This window comes from Amphiura filiformis, chromosome 13, assembly GCF_039555335.1.
Source record: "Amphiura filiformis chromosome 13, Afil_fr2py, whole genome shotgun sequence".
Classification (NCBI taxonomy): Eukaryota; Metazoa; Echinodermata; class Ophiuroidea; order Amphilepidida; family Amphiuridae; genus Amphiura; species Amphiura filiformis.
In genome coordinates, this window is record NC_092640.1 from 58,249,673 (window position 1) to 58,271,196 (window position 21,524).

The 21,524-nt window shown below is 36.1% G+C and overlaps 1 protein-coding gene and 1 long non-coding RNA gene across 6 annotated transcripts in view; one reads left to right on the plus strand and one right to left on the minus strand.

Moving 5' to 3' along the window:
• LOC140167788 (xanthine dehydrogenase/oxidase-like) overlaps positions 1-5,478 on the plus strand; it is a 46,521-nt gene extending 41,043 nt beyond the window's left edge. The window contains exons 27-31 of the mRNA XM_072191081.1: positions 607-681; positions 1,749-1,801; positions 3,171-3,351; positions 3,703-3,891; positions 5,213-5,478. Of these exons, the coding sequence (XP_072047182.1) occupies positions 607-681; positions 1,749-1,801; positions 3,171-3,351; positions 3,703-3,891; positions 5,213-5,383 (669 nt within the window). The 3' untranslated portion in view covers positions 5,384-5,478. The remainder of the gene's footprint in view (positions 1-606; positions 682-1,748; positions 1,802-3,170; positions 3,352-3,702; positions 3,892-5,212) is intronic.
• Positions 5,479-12,308: 6,830 nt separating this feature from the next.
• Positions 12,309-21,524, minus strand: part of LOC140168577 (uncharacterized) — a 60,520-nt gene continuing 51,304 nt past the window's right edge. For all 5 annotated transcript variants that reach the window (XR_011861236.1, XR_011861235.1, XR_011861237.1 and 2 more), the window contains one exon: positions 12,309-16,381. This is a non-coding gene — a long non-coding RNA (uncharacterized lncRNA). The remainder of the gene's footprint in view (positions 16,382-21,524) is intronic.

The following is a 21,524-nucleotide window of genomic DNA, read 5'->3' on the forward strand; positions in this document are numbered from 1 at the left end:
AGAATAATAAAATCTAATCAAATTAGATGATTTAAATTAAAAAAAAGCTATTAAACTGAGGACAGAACTAAATAAATAACATGAAAACGGGAAATCACAAGCTAAGCAGCAAATAAAAAATGAAGTCAACAGGATTGAGTAAATAAAAAACATGGTAACGGAAATTTGCAAGCTTAGCAGCAAAATGTTTTTAAAAAATGGAACAAAATTGGCCCATGTAGAAGAAACTAAAAAGAAAGAAAGAAGCTAAAATGGAAACTTAGGCTTAACGAGGGTCAGACTCAGATAAATGAAATTTACCTTTTCAATGATTCTACCTGTTCAGTAATTCCTCCCGTTTTAGTGAACGCTCCCATTTACTCACCTAGCGGGGACCCGCGCGTAGCGCGGGTGTCCCGCTAGTATTGTATAATGTGCATTTATTGTTCATGTATCAATCATATTTACTTTTCATTAAAGATTCAGATATTGTTAACTTAATCAAACAATGTGCTATAGCTGTGCATTCGTATGAGAACTGGGAAAAGGTGATGTTGGTCTTGAGTCATTACGGCTCGTAACAGTAACAAATTGACATCGTTAAATGTGATCTCATTTTAATTTCAGGATGCTTGTGAGACCCTCAACGAACGTTTGACACCCTTCAAAAGCAGTAAACCAGATGGAACTTTTGCTGATTGGGTAATATAAAGTGACATTACATTTTGCATCTTATGTTCATCATTAAAGCAGGTTCTGTATGACAGGTATAAAAGCACAATAGTACTGATGCGATAGGGTACCCGTGTCCGAAATACATTGAATCGTTTCAAATAATTTGCAACTATAATGGCTGATCTAAAAATGTTCGTAAGGCAGGCCCTTACAGACCTTTTAGTGGATGTAGAATATTCGTTGTAACATATCTACGTTATTTAATCTATTCCCATTCTATTTCCAGTAATGTTTAAGTTCTAACGAATGTTTGATGACGTATTAATAATCGATAATATATTTCTACCAGATATTCTACGTAACATATTATCGATTTTACGTCATCAAACATTCGTTAGAACTTACACATTACTGGTAATAGAACGGGAATAGATTAAATAACGTAGATATGACACATCAAATATTCTATGTCATGTACGTCGAATACTCCGGCGGAGTCTTTAGCGGCGCGGCCCTTAATCACGGTCAATGCCTATAGAGGTTATCCACTTCACTCATGTGTGACTTCTAACAAAAGACGCTGATTCCCTGGTTACCTGCATGACTTTGGCGGGCTATTTTGAAACAGTCATGGTTACACATGCAGGTACTTCTTTTGAAAGTCCTAAACAAGGTATAGCAGTCGCTGATAGGATATGCAGCTTATAGAACACGGATAACCTCTATTGACGTGACCGTGAAAAACAATAATTGACAGCTATTGTTAGCCGAGTAACAGTATTGTTAGAGTTACCAGGTTTGATGATTAGCATATTGGCAATTAATGATACCAAAACGGCTAGGTTTCGTATCGTATCTTTTGTTTGAGTTACAAATAGTGAGCAGATGCTCATCAGATGCAAAAACCCAGAGGGATACAATGGATGTTGACAAAGAGATGATTACGAAAACCAAATCAATGCAAAATGATACACTGGACTTCTTGAAAAAGTCCCTTGTAATATTAAAAGGTGAAAACCCAAAGGAACCTTTTGGAAAATAGGTTAAGATATCATGACATCGTTTATTTTGGTATTTTTTATATTTTATAACAGGTCACGGCAGCATACATGGCTCGCACCAATCTATCAGCATTTGGATTTTTTAAGTAAGGATTAAATTGCACTATTTTATTGAATTTTTGGGCACTTTTTTCCGAATTTTCTAATAATTTTCTTCTAAATATAAAACAATAGTGAAAAAAATGATCAAAACATGAAAAAAAAAAAATCATATGCTAAAAATGCAAAATTAAAAAGCGCGCGGCCTCCTGAGACAAATCTTGGCAGGTATGCTATAGCTTAATCATAACGAAGATATATGAAAACTTAACAAAAGGGACCACTTGACTATTTGTTTTACCTTAAGGTGGCTGTGTACTCTCAGATATGCATGTAGTAAAAGTGCAATAACTTTGTAATTATTCGCGCAAGATATATAAAAGTATACATTTTATGAAGGCAAGACATCAATAAATCTTAATATAAATACAGATTTGGGGTAAAAACAACAATTATGAAGAAAATCACAAAAAGTGAGTTTTTGGCAATATTTGTTAGGTACATCATAACAAAAAACACTCTTTCCAAAATATTTTATTTTGTTTTTAGCTCAATCTTGAGGCTCCATTCCAAAAACGGTTTTTTATTTTTTTGATATTGGCCTTATTTTTTGAGATATTGACCATATAAGGCATCAAATTGAACTTTTTAAAATTCACAAACGCCTATTTGCACAAAATGATGCCTAAAATCATAAATAGACCAAAATATAAAAAATGAGAAAACCGTTTCTTGAGTCGATCATGCTTTTTACGATGATCATATTTGCTTACCTATAGATGTTGTATTTATTGAGTTATCATGTACCTAAATCGTAATTTTGCTTAGAAAATGAACATTGAAATAATGGCCGTTGAAGTTTAAAGTGGTCACATTATGCACTTTCATCGAATCTTACAGGAGAATGCGGCAGTTTTCGTTTTTCTACCTTATATAACGTGAACATCGGGTAAATCCACAGCCCCTTGAGAAGTTTGAGCGAAATCCATTCATAACTTGATATTTAAATCGGGGGAAAGAACTTGAAAAAAACACACATTTTATCAGCTAAAACGGAGCCATTTGACCGCTAGGTTTTTGTGAAATCAGTGCTTCCGTGGCGCTTCCATAAGATGCGCCGCGCATGTAGATAAGCGTTGCGTATGCGTAGCGTATTTGTGCGTTAACAAATTGCGCGATACGCAACGCGATGCGCGGTTGCGCGCGTGTACCCTGCTGGTACAACAAAGATTTTCTTTCCTTTTCAATTTCAAATACGAGTGGAATAGTGAAATAAAATCCTTAAACATTGCAGTTGGAGTTTACAAATCTGGATTTTCATTCCTTGTAAAAAAAAAAACATAACAAAGTACAAACTTATCAAAAAAACTCAATTTTGCGAAAGAAACCATGTCTAGAGTACACAGCCGCGTTAAGGCCATCGGGTATCGATTGGGATTGGACGAGTAAGACAGGACGGCCATACTTGTATTCAACGTTTGGCGCTGCATGTACCGAGGTACAGATAGACTGTCTCACAGGCAACCATGAACTGATCCGTACAGATATGGTCATGGACGTGGGGAAGAGTCTAAACCCAGCCATTGATATTGGACAGGTATTTTGTAATATAAACATGTTAAATGCGTTGTGATTCTAGAGTATGTTACTCAGAACGAAAGCGACTATTACAAGAATAATATGGATGTGTGTGGTATACTATTATATAAGCCTAATCGCAGTCACTTTCAAAAGAGCAGGTCAATAATCTGAATCTGAATCCGTTCCGTTTGTTTGAGGAGCTCACTAACATGAAGACTGTTTTGAAAAGCAAGATATTCCATACAGGTATAGGTGTACGGTACTTTTGCTTTTGTTTCAAACAATGTTAGAATAGTATTGGAGCATTCAAAGTATAACCAAAACGTTATTTATTTTCCCTAAATAATGAAATTTCGTCACTTGGCAGATTGAAGGAGCTTTCATGATGGGCTATGGATATTTCGTCCTAGAGGAACTTCTCTGGGATAAAGATGGCAAACTGCAGACCAATGGGCCTCATAACTATAAGATTCCATGTATCAGAGATATTCCAGCCCAATTCAATGTAACATTGCTACGGAATTGTCCCAATCCAAGGGCGGTGTATTCATCAAAGGTAAGATGAACGTGGCTGTGCTAATTGCCACCGAAAGTCCAAAACGTCCTTACAAGACGTGTTGAACACTCGGCATGCTCAGTGGCGTATATTTCTTTTTGACATAGGGGTGGATGAGTTGGAAAAAAGTCTTGAAGTATAGTAAATTCAGCAACTTTTGGTGATAGAATAACTTGTTTATGGTACAAATGCGCGTGAAAAGTTAAAATGGTGAAAATGGTGCAATAATGAAACAAATTCGCGCGATGAGCGCAAACATTGGCACTTGTAAGGCCAAATATGAGGTTAATTGGTACAGGCGTCAACATTAGGGGATGATTGTTCGACCATGCATCCTCCTTATCAAAATATTGTGTTGGGGAGAGGATTCATCCCACATCCCCGGGATCTACGCCTATATTTGGTAACACTTGACCCCAGGCCTGAGATGTTGTCCTTCTTACAGCTTTTCTGATTGCTTTAAATTACGCGACATGAGTGACCAATATTATTAAAATACAGTTTCTAGAATTTAAGACCAATCCTCTTCATTCCTACCACAATTCTTACCGATTGCCTCAATAAATCATATGTCTTCTTGTAACCAATCAACAAATAGTACTCATCCGGTTTAAAGGATCCCAGCAACCTCTTTTTATGACATGTTTTAGAAAAAAAAAAAAAAAAATGATTATTCCCAAAATTTCAGTTGATGCCGATTTAGCGTTTGCAAGTTATGCATGATTTTGTGTATTACACCGCTCCATAGGCCAGTGTCATGTTGTAATTTTGTCTTGGTGTACCAGAACGTAATTCAAATTTGACGATATTTTATCTGCAAGAAATTCTTTGTACATAAACATTATGCACTTATCATGCTTATAGGTTTCCAGTGGTATAAAAATCTCCAACTTTTTTTTGAGAAAGTGGGGTGGGCGGGGGGAGGTTGTGAATCACGAAATGTCCTTTTAATAAAGTGAAAGTTGCTCAATTTTACGCTGATGAAGTACACAATATAATGACTTGTATCTAACTGAAAATGTGATGTGCCATTGGCAATAAGATCATATTGGGCGCACAGTGTGTAAGCCTGTACTAAAAGTTCATTATTCTTTACTCAGTCTTGAACGCTGAGAGTTAAATCTTTCACTTGATTTTAGGAGTAACATTATTTTCTTTGTGCTATTTCCTGGAGGATGGTCCCGTCAGGATCGAAACGTGTTTCCGAAAGTAAAAGATCGTGTTAATAACTAAGTACTTTCAATTAAAAGCCTTTTCCAAGTAAAAGTTATTGATATTGAGTCAACTCAACTTATGTTGCCGCATTTTTTTTTTCGAACAGGGTATAGGAGAACCGCCTCTGTGCCTGGCGAGCTCAGTTCATTTCGCCCTCCAAGACGCCATCGAATCAGCCCGAAGAGATGCTGGGAAAACGGGTGTGTTCTCGCTTGCAGCACCGGCAACAGCGGACAGAATTCGAAAGGCGTGTTGTGACAGCAGTGGTGAATCATAGACACAATGCATTACCTCATGCCCTCATGGACTATATGCATGACTTCATAATGTAAATATTCATGGCAATAAGTGGAAATGAGGGTACGGAGATGTACGGTATAGTACATGGTGTTACGTAACCCAGTGCAAAATTTGCTACACTAGTGGAACCAATGCTTTTTAGCTTCTGAATACCCCTACGAACCAAACCTGAGTTGGTTCCATTTTTTCGAATGTGTCTTCTGGCGGCCATTTTGAAATTCAAAATGGCCACTATTTTTAGCCTTTTTAAGCCGTATTTGTCCCTAAAGCGCACAAAGTCATATTTTTCTTAATGATTATTTATACTTTTGATTGTCAAAATCCACTAAGAACATGATTAGGATCATTTCCTAGAATCCAAGATGGCTGCCAAATCCAAAATGGCCGCCAATTTGTCTAAAATGTTCTGCCAGCTATAAGGACATTGATGTCTTTCATTTTCCTTATTATTTTCGCTACTTATGTTTATGAGAATCTACTGAGAACTAAAAACTTAATTTGGTCCATTTTCTCCAATCCAAGATGGCCCCTAAATCCAAAATGGCTGCCTTTTATTAAAATATGGCATACCGCTTTTGGCAATTACTATCATCGAGAGTAAAATACATCTATCTCAATTCTGTCAGATGTGGATATTAAAATGATTCTAAACATCTTAAAGTAGTGCAACAACATTGTTTAAGGAGAATATAGGTGCATTTCACCTTTCAAAATGGCCGCCAAAGTGTTTGAAATTGGCTATGATTAATTTTTCAGCATTTATGCAATGAAATGCAGAAAATCATGTTTTAAAAGTTGAAATATATTCTAATTCAACTTTAGACATTTATGATAGAGTTATTCTTGAGGCATCTAAATGCCTAGTCATCAATACTCATCATCTATGTTATCAGTATTTTCAAGTTCCTCAGTTTGGTGCACAGAGCTGTATTGGTACACTCTTCATCTGCTCCACAAGCACATGCTTCTGTACAAGGCAGCTCAGATAGTGTCGTCTGCAGGAACATCTTCTGGAGCATGTGCTTATTCCACATCCGCACCTAACAAGCTTGACAACAGACTTGGGAGCTATTGCAATGTCTGACAGGATAGGTACTGGAATGTTATCTGCATCACTCGACCATCCTAGCTTGAATGGGTCTGGAATATTTGGATGTACAACAAGGTCTTGACTCCAAACATTCTGCATATGCGCCCGCAGAATGTGTTGATGCCACGCACAGAAGTTGGAGGGATTTTATTAATCCCCCTGGTTGGCTCTTGAAGCATTTCCGTCTCAGTTTTTCAGCTGTGTTGGCCTGTAGGTCGTTTTTTGTGCCTATGAGCCTGCATAAAAACCTCTCACAGCCTTAAATAACACTTTGAGAAGGCATTTCTGCATCACCAAGTTGAGTCAGTGCTGTAAGTTCTTCAGGTGTTGCTTCAGTGAAGACCTTGAAAGCAGCCTTCTTGCCTATACCTCTGATATGTCCACATGCGTCGCATCCTGTTAAACAATGAAATCCCGGAAGCGCTGCTGCTTTTGATGTCTTTTGATATGTATTGGTTTCAGCAAGATTTGGATTTACCACAAGGTCAAGCTAGGATGGTCGAGTGATGCAGATAACATTCCAGTACCTATCCTTTCAGACATTGCAATAGCTCCCGAGTCTGTTGTCGAGCTTGTTAGGTGCGGATGTGGAATAAGCAAATGCTCCAGAAGATGTTCCTGCAGACGACACAATCTGACTTGTACAGAAGCATGTGATTGTAGAGCAGATGAAGAGTGTACCAATATGATAGGCCTACAGCTGTGCACCAAACTGAGGAACTTATGATGACAACTAGGCATTTACATGCCTCAAGGTCAGCTATCATAAATGTTTGAAGTTGAATTACAATATAGAAATTTCATTGCATAAATGCTGAAAAATTAATCTTAGCCAATTTCATGACACTTTGGCGGCCATTTTGAAAGGTTAAATGCACCTATATTCTCCTTAAACAATGTTGTTGCACTACTTTAAGATGTTTCGAATCATTTTCTTATCCATATCTAACAGAAATAAGATGTATTTTCCTCTCAATGATAGTAATTGTTCAAAGCGGTATGCCATATTACAATAAAAGGCGGCCATTTTGGATTAAGAGGCCATCTTGGATTGGAGAAAATGGACCAAATTAAGTTTTTAGTTCTCAGTGGATTCTCAGAAACATAAGCATTGAAAATAATCAGGAAAAAGGAAAGAAATCAATGTCCTTATAGCTGGCAGACCATTTTAGACAAATTGGCAGCCATTTTGGATTTGGCAGCCATCTTGGATTCTAGAAAATGATCCTAATTATGTTCTTAGTGAATTTTGACGATCAAAAGTATAAATAATCATTAAGAAAAATATGACTTTGTGCGCTTTAGGGACAAATACGGCTTTAAAAAGGCTAAATATAGTAGCCATTTTGAATTTCAAAATGGCCGCCGAAGACACACTCGAAAAAAATGGAACCAACTCAGGTTTTGCTACCTAGGGTATAAGGAAGCAAAATAACCTTGGTTCCACTAGTGTAGCAAATTTTGCACTGACTTATGATAATTCTACGTAACACCATGTACTAGTAGTTTCGAGGTGCATTTTCAGCCATTTTGGTTTCCATGGCCCTAAATTTCATGAAAATCTTGTTTAAGAAAGGATGTACAGCGTGTCCCAAAAGTAACTTAACATTGTGAATTTGCCATATCTCAAAATATTTTCTACTTTATACCAACATGGAGAACATATTCACATAGATTGATCTTTTAGAATTATTTTGATACCAAAATTGCAAAAACAGCATTATTGATGGCTCCTTGACCTTACTGTGCGACTATACATATGTGTGTATCAAACCCAGCAAGCTTTTGTGGGTTTGTTCTTTGGTCAAGCACATGAATGATGTGCTTCCCTCAACAATACAGTTGGTTCACTCACTGCGCACGCTAGGTATGAACATTCATGGATTACATGGCCTAGCGTAAGTGTGACTGCTGTTTTAGATTATAATTAGGATGTATTGACAATATTAAACTTAACTTTAAAACAGTTGAAGTGAAGATGAATTTCCTTTAGATCAACGGATTCAGATTCTTTGCTGAGACAAAGTCGGACAAACTCACTCAAGCAAAGTTTAGGAACATTTTAATGTAATGTAAATTATGCACCCAGTCGAAATACAATCCAGCAACTAGTGCAGGAATTCCTATCAACTGGATCTGTTCATAATCTACCTCGGGCAGGACGTGGAAGAACAGGAAGATCGGCTAAAAACATCGATGTCATATGAAGAGTGGTGGCGAAAAGCCCAAGACGATCAGTACGTCGACTTTCAATGGAGAACAACGTACCGCGTACAACTGTTCATCGAATCCTCAGAAAAGATCTTAAGCAGTTTCCACATAAAATCCAGATAAAACAGAAAATGAAGATTACGCATTGAAAACAAACAATCAAACAAACATAGCAAAATTAAACAAAAAAGATTTGAAAACGATAACACGTTATATCGTGTTATCACGTTTCAAATGACGAGACTTATTTTGTGTTTATAAAAGTGTGTTTTACGGTACTTTAGATATCCGTTAATTTCATACCAAAGGGTCATGACCACATAGGCATGTTTGGTATCATAACATTTGTAAAAGAATTATCTATATACTGTGCAATTTATGTAACAACACTATTAACACAACGCAAGTTATTGCCAATTCACAATGTTAAGTTACTTTTGGGACACCCTGTATTTTTGACAATTGTCTCCATAAAGTGCCAATTATTTTAGCAAAATTTGCTACATTTTTTTTCAAAATTTGGTATAACTTAGGGGTTTTTTCGTCAAATTTGGTTTAAAATCAGATTGGTTTGGGTAAGTTAAGGGGTTTTCCATACATATGGTGAGTTGTTTTTTTTGTGCTTTTCTAATACTACAAACACCATATTTATCAACACTCTTACTACCTAAGTTTTTATGTTCCTTATATAATTCAAAAACTATTTGATCTATTTAACACATTCTTGCTACCCTTTGTAAACAATGGATAAAAAAAACAATCCAAGAATTTATTTAAGTTTCCTTAAAGTAACCCTCCAGAAACTATAGGTTAAACCAATAAATAAATTTTTCACTTTCAAATATGTTTAAAAATAAAACTTGCGCCACTGGCGGTGGAGATTGGTGAATCACAGAGGAACGAATTATCATAGATTTCATAAAGAAGTTTTTCACTATATAGCCAATAGAATGTCACGGTCTCGTTGAAGTTGGCTCGAGATTAGACATTCGTTTTTATGTTGAATATTACACTTATAATTATTTTTCTGCATCGATCAAAAAAATTTTTAACTTTGTTATTTGGGCGAATTTCGACCTAAAAACGGTATGTATTATCGATCAAATGTTCTTGAGTATTTTAACACCATTTTGGACGTTCAAAAATTATTCAAAATTTTTGAACTTGCTTATTTACCCAAATTTTGACCTAAAAACCACTTTTGTGTATCGATCAAATGTTCTTGAGTATTTTGACACCGTTTTTGACGTCCAAAAATATCAAAATGTTTCAACCCGGTTATTTTGGCGAATTTCGACCTGAAAACAATTTCATGTATCGATGTTCTTGAGTAATTTGACACCATTATGAGACTTTCAAAACCTTTGGCCCAAAAATGTCAAATGTCTTTGTATTTGGCCGAATTTCGGCCTAAAAACAACTTTGATGTGTCAAACAAGTGTTCTGCAGTATTTTGACACCGTTTTGGGACTTATAACGTAGTTCAAAAATCGTGATTAATATGTGTTGGCAGACTTCATAATCAGTTACCGTATTTGAAACTATGATCTCAACATATCAGTTTCATTTATTTTCACCAACTGAAACTGACATATTTTGGTGTTGTGTTGCGATCATAGCTTTAAACAATTAATCCAAGGTGTTTTGTTTTGTGTGATATCTTTAAATACTCCAAAACACCACCATTTGTGTTCACAGACTTCATAATTATTTCAATCTATGATCTCAACACATTTTGGTGTTGTGTTCAGATCACGGGTTTAAATAAATAATTAATCTGTTTTTTGTTTGTTTTTTTTCTTCTTCTTTGTGATTTCCTTAAATACTCCAAAAACTGATGTTTATCCATTAAACACATTTTTGCTATAACTTTGAATCAACATAGACAAAAAACAATCCAATGCTTTTTGTTTAAAAAGCACCGTGTTTATAAACAATTTATTAAGGCGAAATGATAAGTAATGTGGATATTATTGCTATCTCTCTGTAAACAGTGCAAGTGAAAAAGAAAAAACCAACAAAAATTCAGGTATTTTTTTCTCTTAAATACTCAACTATTACATAATTTTTAGACATTAAAGGCCCATTCAGTGATTTGCTCATCCGGACGATCGTAAAAATCATCAAAATTCAGATTTTGGTACCTTTGTCATTGTCATAGATGTGCTAACATAGCCTGCGAGTGGTCCAGCCGAAAGCCGCGTATTTAAAAAAGTAAGACATTTTGCACTAATCTGTAATTTAGATACTGACAGTATAGCTACAATACATGTATTTGAATGGGGCTTCAACTTCGTCAATACTGCTGTTTTCTTCGTTTTTTGCCAAATTTGTCATTTCAAAAATACCACATGACAATTTGAATGACTTATCCTTCACTTTTAAGCAATTTATTAACGATTTTTTCACACTTGCGCTGGGATCACTGAATGGGTCTTTAAGCAAGATCTTGTCACTCTATCCAAGAATATATTTGATTTCCATACCCAGCAAATACCACACGTTTTACTTATAGGGTTATATAGAGGGTATAAAACGTTTTAATAACGTTCCGAAAATATTTTTGAAAATGTGAAGTAAAACATTTCATTCTAACATGTTATATCATGTATTTACGAGGTGACAAAATTTTGTTTTTAAAAATGTTGCAAAAACGTTTATATGACCTTTGTATAATCCGACATTTAAATGCTATTTAACGTTTTGAATCAAACCAACACGTGTTTATATCACGGTGGCCGAGCGGAACGGGCTACGACTCATAATCGGAAGGTTGCGGGTTCGAGCCCCGGCGACGCCATCGTGTTGTGCCCTTGAGTACGACACTTTATCTCGATTACTCCTCTCCACCCAGGTGTGAAATGGGGAGCTGTTATGAATACTGTCCTTTGAGCGCTGCCCAAAGGTAGGAGCATGCCTTGGGCATTGTATGGCAGCTGACATATTCTAACGACGGCGGAATAAATGTAAAGCGCTTTGGTACATGTTCACATGTGAAAGGCGCTGATATAAATACCAACATTTATTTAACATTTATCACGTTTTTAAAACATTTCTGTTTGCTACTCTGGACCAAATTATGTATTGGAACAAATTCTCTGTGTCCCAATCTCTGTGATTGAATTAAGGGTATACGATGTGTTGTTGGTCGAAGCCGCCAAAAAAAATCGATTTTCATTATCTGAATCAATATAGTATTGTAAAATAACACTTTGGTATTTCGCAAAAGTTCATTCTCCAAATCATATACTTTGAAAACTTGCTTAATTTATTGTTGTTATGTACGTTTTACATAAGTGTTGGTGTTTCAGGCCTCTTTACAACATAACTCAAGAACCACAGGACCTACAAAAGTATATCTGTGATATTTGAATTCTTCTACACGCTCGCTATGAATTGAGCAATGCAATTTTTGCTAAAGCTCACTACCATTCGCAAGATGCTGTGAACTACTTTTTTTTCTGCTGCTTCGACCAACAATATTATACATCGTATAGTTTTAAGGGGTACTACACCCTCGATAAATTTGTGTCTATTTTTGCATTTTCTCAAAACTAACAACACACTGGTAACAAAAGTTATGTATATTATAGGGGCAAGGAATCCAATTACTACACTGGAATTTTAGTGACCCAAGACAAGCGGTTCGTTATTTATGATAAGAAATAAGGTACCACCTCATTTCCTATCATATATACTGAACCGCTTGTCTTGAATCACTGAAATTTCAGTGTAGTAATTGGATACCTTGCCCCAATAATATACATAACTTTTGTTACCAGTGTGTTATTATTTTTTGAGAAAATGCAAAAATAGTCACAAATTTACCACAGGGGTGTAGTACCCCCTTAATATTAACTGTGATTGAATTAATATTGAGGTTTGCTCAAAGGGAGGGGGTATACGATTTTGTTTGATTCAATAGGGGGGTTATGAAAATTCAACGCAATACGCGGGGGGGTAGGTATTTTTCACCTTTAAACCTCAATATTCTCCCGGGGCCCCTACGGCATATGAATGGTCCTTTAAGTCTTTATGTTTCTTTAACCAGTGTTGAGTTTTTATATGCGCCTTTAAGTTGTAAGTTGATGAGAAGCATTTTGCACAATACTCACACAGATGTTTTGCATCAGTGTCAAGTTTTTTTGTGTGCCAAGTTTTTATATGTCGCTTTAAAGTATTGTTTTGTACAAAGCATTTCTTACAGTACTCACACTGGTAGGGTTTCTCACCAGTGTGAATTCTTACATGCTTCTTTAAATTACAATTGAGTGAGAAGCATTTCTTACAATACTCGCACTGATAAGATTTCTTGATATGAGTCCTTATACCCTGGCAAGTTTTTATATGCCTCTTTAAGTTAGAAGCTGTTGAGAAGTATTTCTTACACTTCACACAAATGGGTTTTGCATCAGTGTGACGACGTACCATGTGCAATGTGAGCTCGTCTTTGTCTGTAAAGATTTGTTTACAATACTTGCAATGCAATATCACTTTTGGGTGCCAAGTTTTTAAATGTCGCGTTAAGCTCCAACTTTTTACAAAGCATTTCTTACAAATCACACATTGGTAACGTTTCTCGCCACTATAGGATTTCCTCCTGCCCCTATGAGTCTTTATATGTCTATTTAAATTATAATTTGATGCAAAGCATTTATTACAATACGTACACCAGAAGAGTGTCTCATCAATGTGAGCTTTCATACATCTCTTTGAACTAATATTTTCTGTGAAGCATTTCTTACAATACTCGCACTGGAAAGATTTGTTTTTGTTGCGAGTTCTGAAGTACATCCGATGTCTACTAACATGGTTCTTAAATCTATCAAAAGAGTGACAGTAAACTCCACAATGTAAGCAAATAAAAGGTTTAAACATGATGCCGTCTTTGCTCCTGAACAAGAATTCCTATAAAAATCCAGTGTATTAATCAAAAGTATAAAATGGTGGTACAAATCCTGCAGGCAATTTATCTGGTCTACAACTGAGTTTCACTGGGTATGGCCAAGCTGCAGTTTGTTTATCGTAGCAGAGCTATAAAATCCTCTCCTTTAGGAGCAATTTAGGAGAGCTGCAAGGCTGAGAATAGTGGTTCACAACCATTGATGAGTTTTAAAATTGCCGCTAAATTTCTCATGATCACAGTAGGAAGTCAGGAGAGTGATTGCTTTCGCGCACCCCAAAAGTCTGCAACAAATCAATGTTTTAATTGTTGTATAATTTGCTTTCCCATGCATGAATCTTCATAAAGAACTAACCATTGGTGCGGAGTGGGAATATGTATAATGTAGCGATTCAAAACACAGCAAAAAAAAAAGAAGAAAGAAAGACTAAAAATTGGTTTAGGATATTATTCCGTACTAAGAATTTAGCGGCTATAGTCTTAGAAATCATAAATATGATTATTTCAAACGTGTAGTAACAATTGTAGCTTGTGTTTTGTTCATCAGGTGGATCATAAAAAATCATCAAAATTCAGGTTTTGACACCTTTGGTATTGTGTCAGAGGAGCTAACATCCCGGCTAACGTAACATGCTAGTGGTTAAGCCGAAAGCCATGTATTAAAGACAAAATGAGACATTTTACATGAATCTGTAATATCTATACGTATTAGGGAATTTAATTACATGTATTTGAAATTGGGCTTTAACTTTGTCAATACTACTGTTTTCCTCGGGTTTTTTTTTTCATAGCAAATATAACTAATGACAATTTTTATGACCAGTCACTCTAAAGTAATTTATAAGCAATAGCATGGAGGGTTTTTTTTCACAGACAGAAACTTAATATTTACCCTCCAAAACCCTTGTGCTAGTGCATCCATTGAACAAAAATATCATATGGATGAATTAGAGAATAAAGGTATTTTTTTAGCCGCTGTCGTGCATCTATCGTCTCATATTATATAACATGGGCGATATCATTATTTTAAGTAAAACAACTAAAGGGTAATTTTATCTCACCAATGAATTTTTATATGCATCTTTGATTTTGAAGTAATGAAGTTGATGAGAAGCATTTCTTACAATACTCACACTCACTCAATTTTTATCTGTCTTGAAATTAGAATTGAGTATGGAGCATTTATTACACTGGTACATGTAGGGTTTCACGTCAGTGTTGAGTTTTTATATGCCTATTTAACTCACACATAGGTGCTACACCAGTGTGACATAAAATGTGTAGTTTGTGCATTTTGAGGTTGCCGTTGTTTGTAAAGACTTTTTTACAATACTTGCAGTGTAATGTCCCTTTCGTGTGGCAAAATTTTAAATGCTGCTTTAAGCTACAGTTTTGTGTAAAGCATTTCTTACAATCCATACATTGGTAGGGCTTTTCGTTAGTGTGAGTTCTTATATGTGTCTTTAAATTACCTTTTAGTGAGAAGCATTTCTTGCAATACTCGCAGTGGAAGGGTTTCTCACCAGTATGAGTTTGTATATGTGCCTTTAAATTAGTCCTTGATAAGAAGCATTTCTTACAATACTCGCACTGGTAGGATTTCTCGGCAGTATGAGTTCTTATATGTTCCTTCAATATAGAATTTTCTGTGAACCATTTCTTACAATACTCGCACTGGTCAAATTGACGGTGTTCATCATGAATGTGAGTTTTAATATATTCTGCAATAGCTTCTTTGGATATAAAGCGTTTTTGACAATATTGGCATTGATAAAATATGTCACAAGTGTGAATAATTATTCTGTTGTGTCTTGCAGCATCTTGTTCCCAGCTTTTCTGACAATATGGGTGTGTTTTGATGTGTTTTTAAGGTGGCCTTCCCCTGTAAAGCATTTCTGTACTTGATGTGTTCTAATGTGTGTTTGGAGGTTGATTTCATATGCAACGGCTTTGTGGCAATATATTCTGAAGTACATCCGATGTCTACCGACATGTTTCTTAAATCTATCAAATGAGTAAAAATAAACTCCACAATGTAAGCAAATAAAAGGTTTAAACATAATGCCTGTCTTCACTCCTGAACACGAATTCCTATAAAAATGCAGTGTTTGAATCAAAAGTATATAAGCAACTTATCTGGTCCGTAAATGAGTTTCACTGGGTGCTGAAATGCCCAAGCAGCAGATTGTTTATCGTAGGAGAGCTATAAATGACTCTCCTTAAGACGTTTAGGAGAACAGCCAGTCTGAGAGTAGTGGTCTACAACCATTGATGAGTTTTAATCAATTTTAGTTTTCTAATTTGTTTTTCCATTCATGAATCTTCCTAAGTAAAGAACTTCACCACTCTTCGCTCCTGAAAAGAATTCCTATGCAGTGTTTGAACAAAAGTATACTAAGAACAAATCCCACAAGCAACTTATAGATATGGTCTGCAACTGAGTTTCACTGGGTGCTGAAATGCCCATGCTGCCGTTTATCGTAGGAGAGCTATAAATGACTCTCCTTAAGTTTAGGAGAGCTGCCAGGCTGAGAGTAGTGGTTTACAACCATGGATGAATTGCAGCTGAATTACTTATGTTCACACTCCTAAGGAAGTTCAGGAGAGCTTTCAGGAGAGTGATTGCTGCTCTTGCTCACCTCAAAAGTCTGCATTGCAAATCAATGTTTTACTTGTATAATTTGCTTTTCCATCCATGAATCTTTATTACGAACTCTGCCACCACTGCCGAGGAGTGGTAATATCATTTGTATCATGTAGCATTCAAAACTCTGAAAGAAAGGAAAGAAAGAGGACAAATTGGTTTAGGATAAATATTTTAAAAAGCAGTGCCAGTGGTTATTATATTAGTCTCAGGAAACATACAAATATCTAAAAAAGAGAGTAACAATATAACTTAATTATTAGTGAAGGGCACGTCTATAAATGTCTCATACGTATTTTAAGAGACAAATTTATAAGGAGTTAGGAAGAAAAGAGAGTGCTGAAAATGCTCTTTTCTCAGAAGAAACTATAGAAACATCGGTTTTCGATGCAAGGCTTCCATTGGGATAACTCCACCATGGGGCGCTTCAAATTCAGAAAGATTAAAATGTCACACTGTATGCAGGCCTTGCCATCTAGATTTTAAAGGCGAGTGGTTAATCACTCGCAAGCATGATGCTAGGCGAGTGGTTGAATTTTCACAAATACCATTTATTTGGGTATAATCAGGGATGGTATAATCAAGTAGAGTTTTGATCTTAACACGATATTTATGAACTTATGTTGAATTGCGCGCAAAGCGTGCTAAAATTTGTGAATTTGTCCGCTTGGAGAAGGCACAAAATCGATTAAATGCTAAATTGGCTGATTCAATTGCTGATTTTGGGAGGTTCGCAGCGAGTGATATTTAGTGTCTATGGCGAGTGGAAAATCGCTCACTAGAAATCAAGTTTGGGCGAGCGGTGGCGAGCGAGAGCGATCGCTCGCCGCAAACGGCAAGGCCTGTGTATGAGTGGTAAACAAACATAACCTCAAATGACCTTTGACCTCCGTATGTGACCTTGGATACCACAAATACATCGCGGGTTCAGAACCAGAATGCCGTAAAGCCCGTAACTCATTATGACGAGCCTTCACAGAATAAGTTGGCTGCTTCCTTTGGCCTTGCAAAAATTAATTTGTAATTAACATCCAGAAAAACGTTGTATTGGAATGTCCCATTTTTATCACATAAGAGAAGAGCCAAGGCATTAGGTTATTTTAAAGTTCCTTTATTACAGTATATGATTGTAGCTAACTTTTTTCTACAATTAATATATTGCTCCTATGTTCTCTTACAAAATTAAAATGTTAAAATCCTTCTCCACAATACAAAATACACAAGGTAATGTGCTTTGCAGTATACATACAATTACAACCAATCAACCCCCTTGTGTATATATCCAATCCAGAATCACAATACATTATGGATGACACTTGCCAATCTAGTCAGGAATATCTTAAAGACCCACACCAAACAATAGCATGGAGTTTTTGTGTGTAATTATTATGTTACTGATCAAATGTAGCATCTCATTATGGCTGTGGGATAATTTATAAGCTCTCCACCCACAGGTGATTTGCTTTCACCCCTCTCAGCCTGTCCTGTCAAAAAGTCTTTGACCACTTCTTTGCACAAGCTTTAATTTGAGCGCTCTGGATCCTGATACAATTCCCATTGAGCAGGTCGGCATTTAGCCAGTTCATTCATGTAACAGGAAGAAAACGCCTCAAAATATGTAATTACTATATACAGTATATACCAGTTATGTTCACCTCCTGTATATCCTAAATAAAGACAGATTTGTCATAATTGGAACCAGCAGCTAATAGCTGCATCTTTTAGCTCAAATTCAAGACCTCATTCGTTGAAATTGATCAAGAAATAAAGACACAGCGATCCCAAAACCCAAGGAAGATACCAATTTGAAAGTTGCAGTTTGCTGCATCAAATGCCCTATAGATTTGTACACAAAGCTTTCATTGATTAGATATATGCCATTTTTTGCCGAGTTTAAACCAGGCAAAAACTGGCAAAAAGGTTTTTGGCAGTTTTTGCCTGGTTTAAACCGGCAAAAACTCACATACAGTCACTCAAATATTAAAAAGTAACACAGAAAGCTCATGAACAGTAACACAAAACTTTTAATGAATCGTTCAACATATTTTTTGTCTCATCAAGTCCTTAAAATGAAAAAGTTTTGAATTGATATATGACACATTTTGGTTTAATGCACTCGAGCAACAAAAACGCATGCTTTTTTAATTTCTTAATATGGTACTTATAATTGAATATATGAATACAAAAGCCACCTAAGTCCATATTTTGGCCAAATTGAGTTAAGCATGGGAAGTTGTTGCTATACATAGGCCTGTCATATGCATGAAAGAACAACTCAAATTCATTCTCTGTGTCTATTGGGCATGTGAAAAATAGCATGTATGAAAGAATCACCCAATTCCATAATTTGAGTCTTGTAACACATTGATTGAAATTCAGTATGTATAAAAGTCCACTTGTAACACATTCATTGCTGGAGAATGACTTTTGAACAAAAAATGGGTTTAATAAAGGGAAGTGTGTGGTTTATATTACATGGCAGAATACTTATCAACATTACATTATACATACCTGTGTGCTTTATTTTGTATTATCTTACTAGTGGTAATCTCATTCTAACATTGTTGTCTTTGTATATGATTCAAAAAACCACCCAAGTCCAAAATTTAAAATGAACCCCACGAAGTCCCTGAAATGCTAATCGTCATACCTAATACAGGTTAATCCACTCATTTGCACGTAAAACTTACCATATTGACCAGGTAAATCTAACTGAAGGAATTAAAATGATACACAGGTTTTTCTTTCAAAATAACTTCGCATGGACTTAGGTGGCTTTTGTATTCATGTATAAACTAGATAAACTAGAAACACCTGACTGATGCGCCTGTGTTTGGCAGCCAGCTCCAGAAATGTGTTCAATTTCTACCAGATACAATTGAAATTCACATTTGAGATTTATACTTATAGTCATTGGATGCCTGCTGACTATTTTGAGCAACTTTATGTTTGTGTTTGCAGCAGATTTTGCAAGTATTTTCCATCCTTATTTCTTCATGCTAGCTACTGTACTCAATGCTCATGGCTACCATTGCTTCATTTAGATCAATGAACTACACTGTGATTAGCTTCATTGGACTGGTGCTAGTCTATATTGATTTGGTTCTAGCACCTACACAACTGTTAAGTAATTACCCCATCAGCAGTTCATCTTATACAATGGGAGTTTACACTAGAAGTGACTTACTTAAGTTCAGAGGCTCTGAGTTGAGCAATGCTAGACTGCCCCAAGACACTTGGAGAACTGTTTTGTCATTGGGTATTGAAAAGGCCAAATTTCAGCCTACTCATCGAGGCTGTAGAGCTGGTACACAAGTGAAACAGAAATGTTCGACATCCCCATCAATTAACACTGTCCAGTCTTGCCTAAACATAGGCCACTGGAATGCAAGAGGTATAAGAAAAAAGACTACAACTTGTCATGATATTGTTTTAGCCCGCCGCATAGATGCTATGTTCCTGACAGAGACATGGCTAAGTGTTGACTCTGATTAAGTTGCCATCGGAGAACTTGTCCCTCCCGGTTTTGACTTTATCAATGTTCCCCGGCCAAATGATAACTATTGGTATCACAAGTCTCTAAAATTTCAACTTTTACCTAAGACATTTGACTCCATCTCATTTGAACATGCCATCATACTAGACAATGTTAGAAAGATCAACTTTGTTGCTGTGTATAGGCCAACTCCATCTAAAGTGAACAAGTATACCACCAGACAATTCCTTACCGAGTTTGACGAATTTTTAATGTACATCAACACATTGTCTGGCAAGGTCATATATGTTGGTGATTTTAACATAAACACCTCAAAAGAAATAAATCCCCCTCTGAACATGTCGTCATAACATCGTAAGGTTTCACTTTGTACCAACAAAACTAACTTTGAAATAATTATATGACTGTTTACTAAGTGCTGTGTGAAAATGAAAGATTTCCATGACTTCAGGGCTGAATGAGCCTAAATTGAAGGCAAAAACTGCCCTTTTCAAAAGTCACAAAGTAGGTCTATGCTTGTCACGAAAGTTATTCATGGCTTGTTACTAATGGAAAACCCCATGTGTTTGAGTGCAGTTTAAAATCCTCACCAAGTGAACATTTACTGTAATGTGTATCGATTCTTGATCATTCAGCCATGCAAATCCCCTTGGTGCAGAGTTCCATTCCTTGTCCCAATACGCCTTGCAGTTAACAAGCATAGGCCTACTTTGTGACTTTTGGAAAGGGCACTTTTTGTCTTCAATTTAGGCTCATTCAGCCCTGAAGTCATGGAAATCTCTCATTTTCATACAGCACTTAGTAAACAGTCATATAATTATTTCAAAGTTAGTTTTGTTGGTACAAAACGAAACCTTATAATGTTATGACGACATGTTCAGAGGGGGACTTATTTCTTTTGAGGTGTTTACATGTAAATAAACCTGCCAAGTATGATGCGAGTCACTTCTTGTCCTCGGTGGAAGGAGTTAACCTGCAGCAACATATCGTCGGTCCCACCCACAGGGATGGTAATACCCTCGACTTGATACTCTCACGACAAGAGGAGAACCTTGTTGCAAGCTGGTCGATAGGTCCACGGATGGGTTCTGATCATCACATCATCTACTGTAAACTCAAAGTTCCGAGACCAGAAGTCCAAAAGGAGGAAATCACGTCCAGGAATTTCAAGAACATCGACTTGGATGCCTTCAAAAATGACTTTTGGTCAACAATGAACTGTGAGAACTTGATTTCTGAAATTGATGTAAATAATGTCATCATTAACTTTGAGAATGCTCTATCTGCCACTGTAGATAAACCCGTAGCAGTCGTATTCATCAACCATGGTATAACAACGAGATCCATGAGGCAAGGAGAGTCCGCCGTAGGTATGAGAAACAGTGGCGGAAAACATGTCTTGAGGTACACCACCAACTCTACCTTGAACAACTGGAGCTCGTGAATACCATGATTGAGAATGCTAAGAAGGTTTATCTACAAGGCAAGTTGAAAGATGCTGACTCAAAATCAATGTTCAGAACTGTAAATAGCCTTTTGAATAACAATAATAAGATTCTTCCATCTCATGACTCTCATCATCATTTACACTATAGCCACACAAATAGAAATCTTACATTAACTGCAAGTCATCAGAAAAACAAAATATTTAAAACAAATTATTGTTTTATTACTGCGCGCACAGTTTGCAACAACATCAACTGCCAGATTGTGCTCAATTGAAAAAAAAAATAGATTTTTTAAAGTCTAATATGAAAATTTTTTTTGTTTAAAT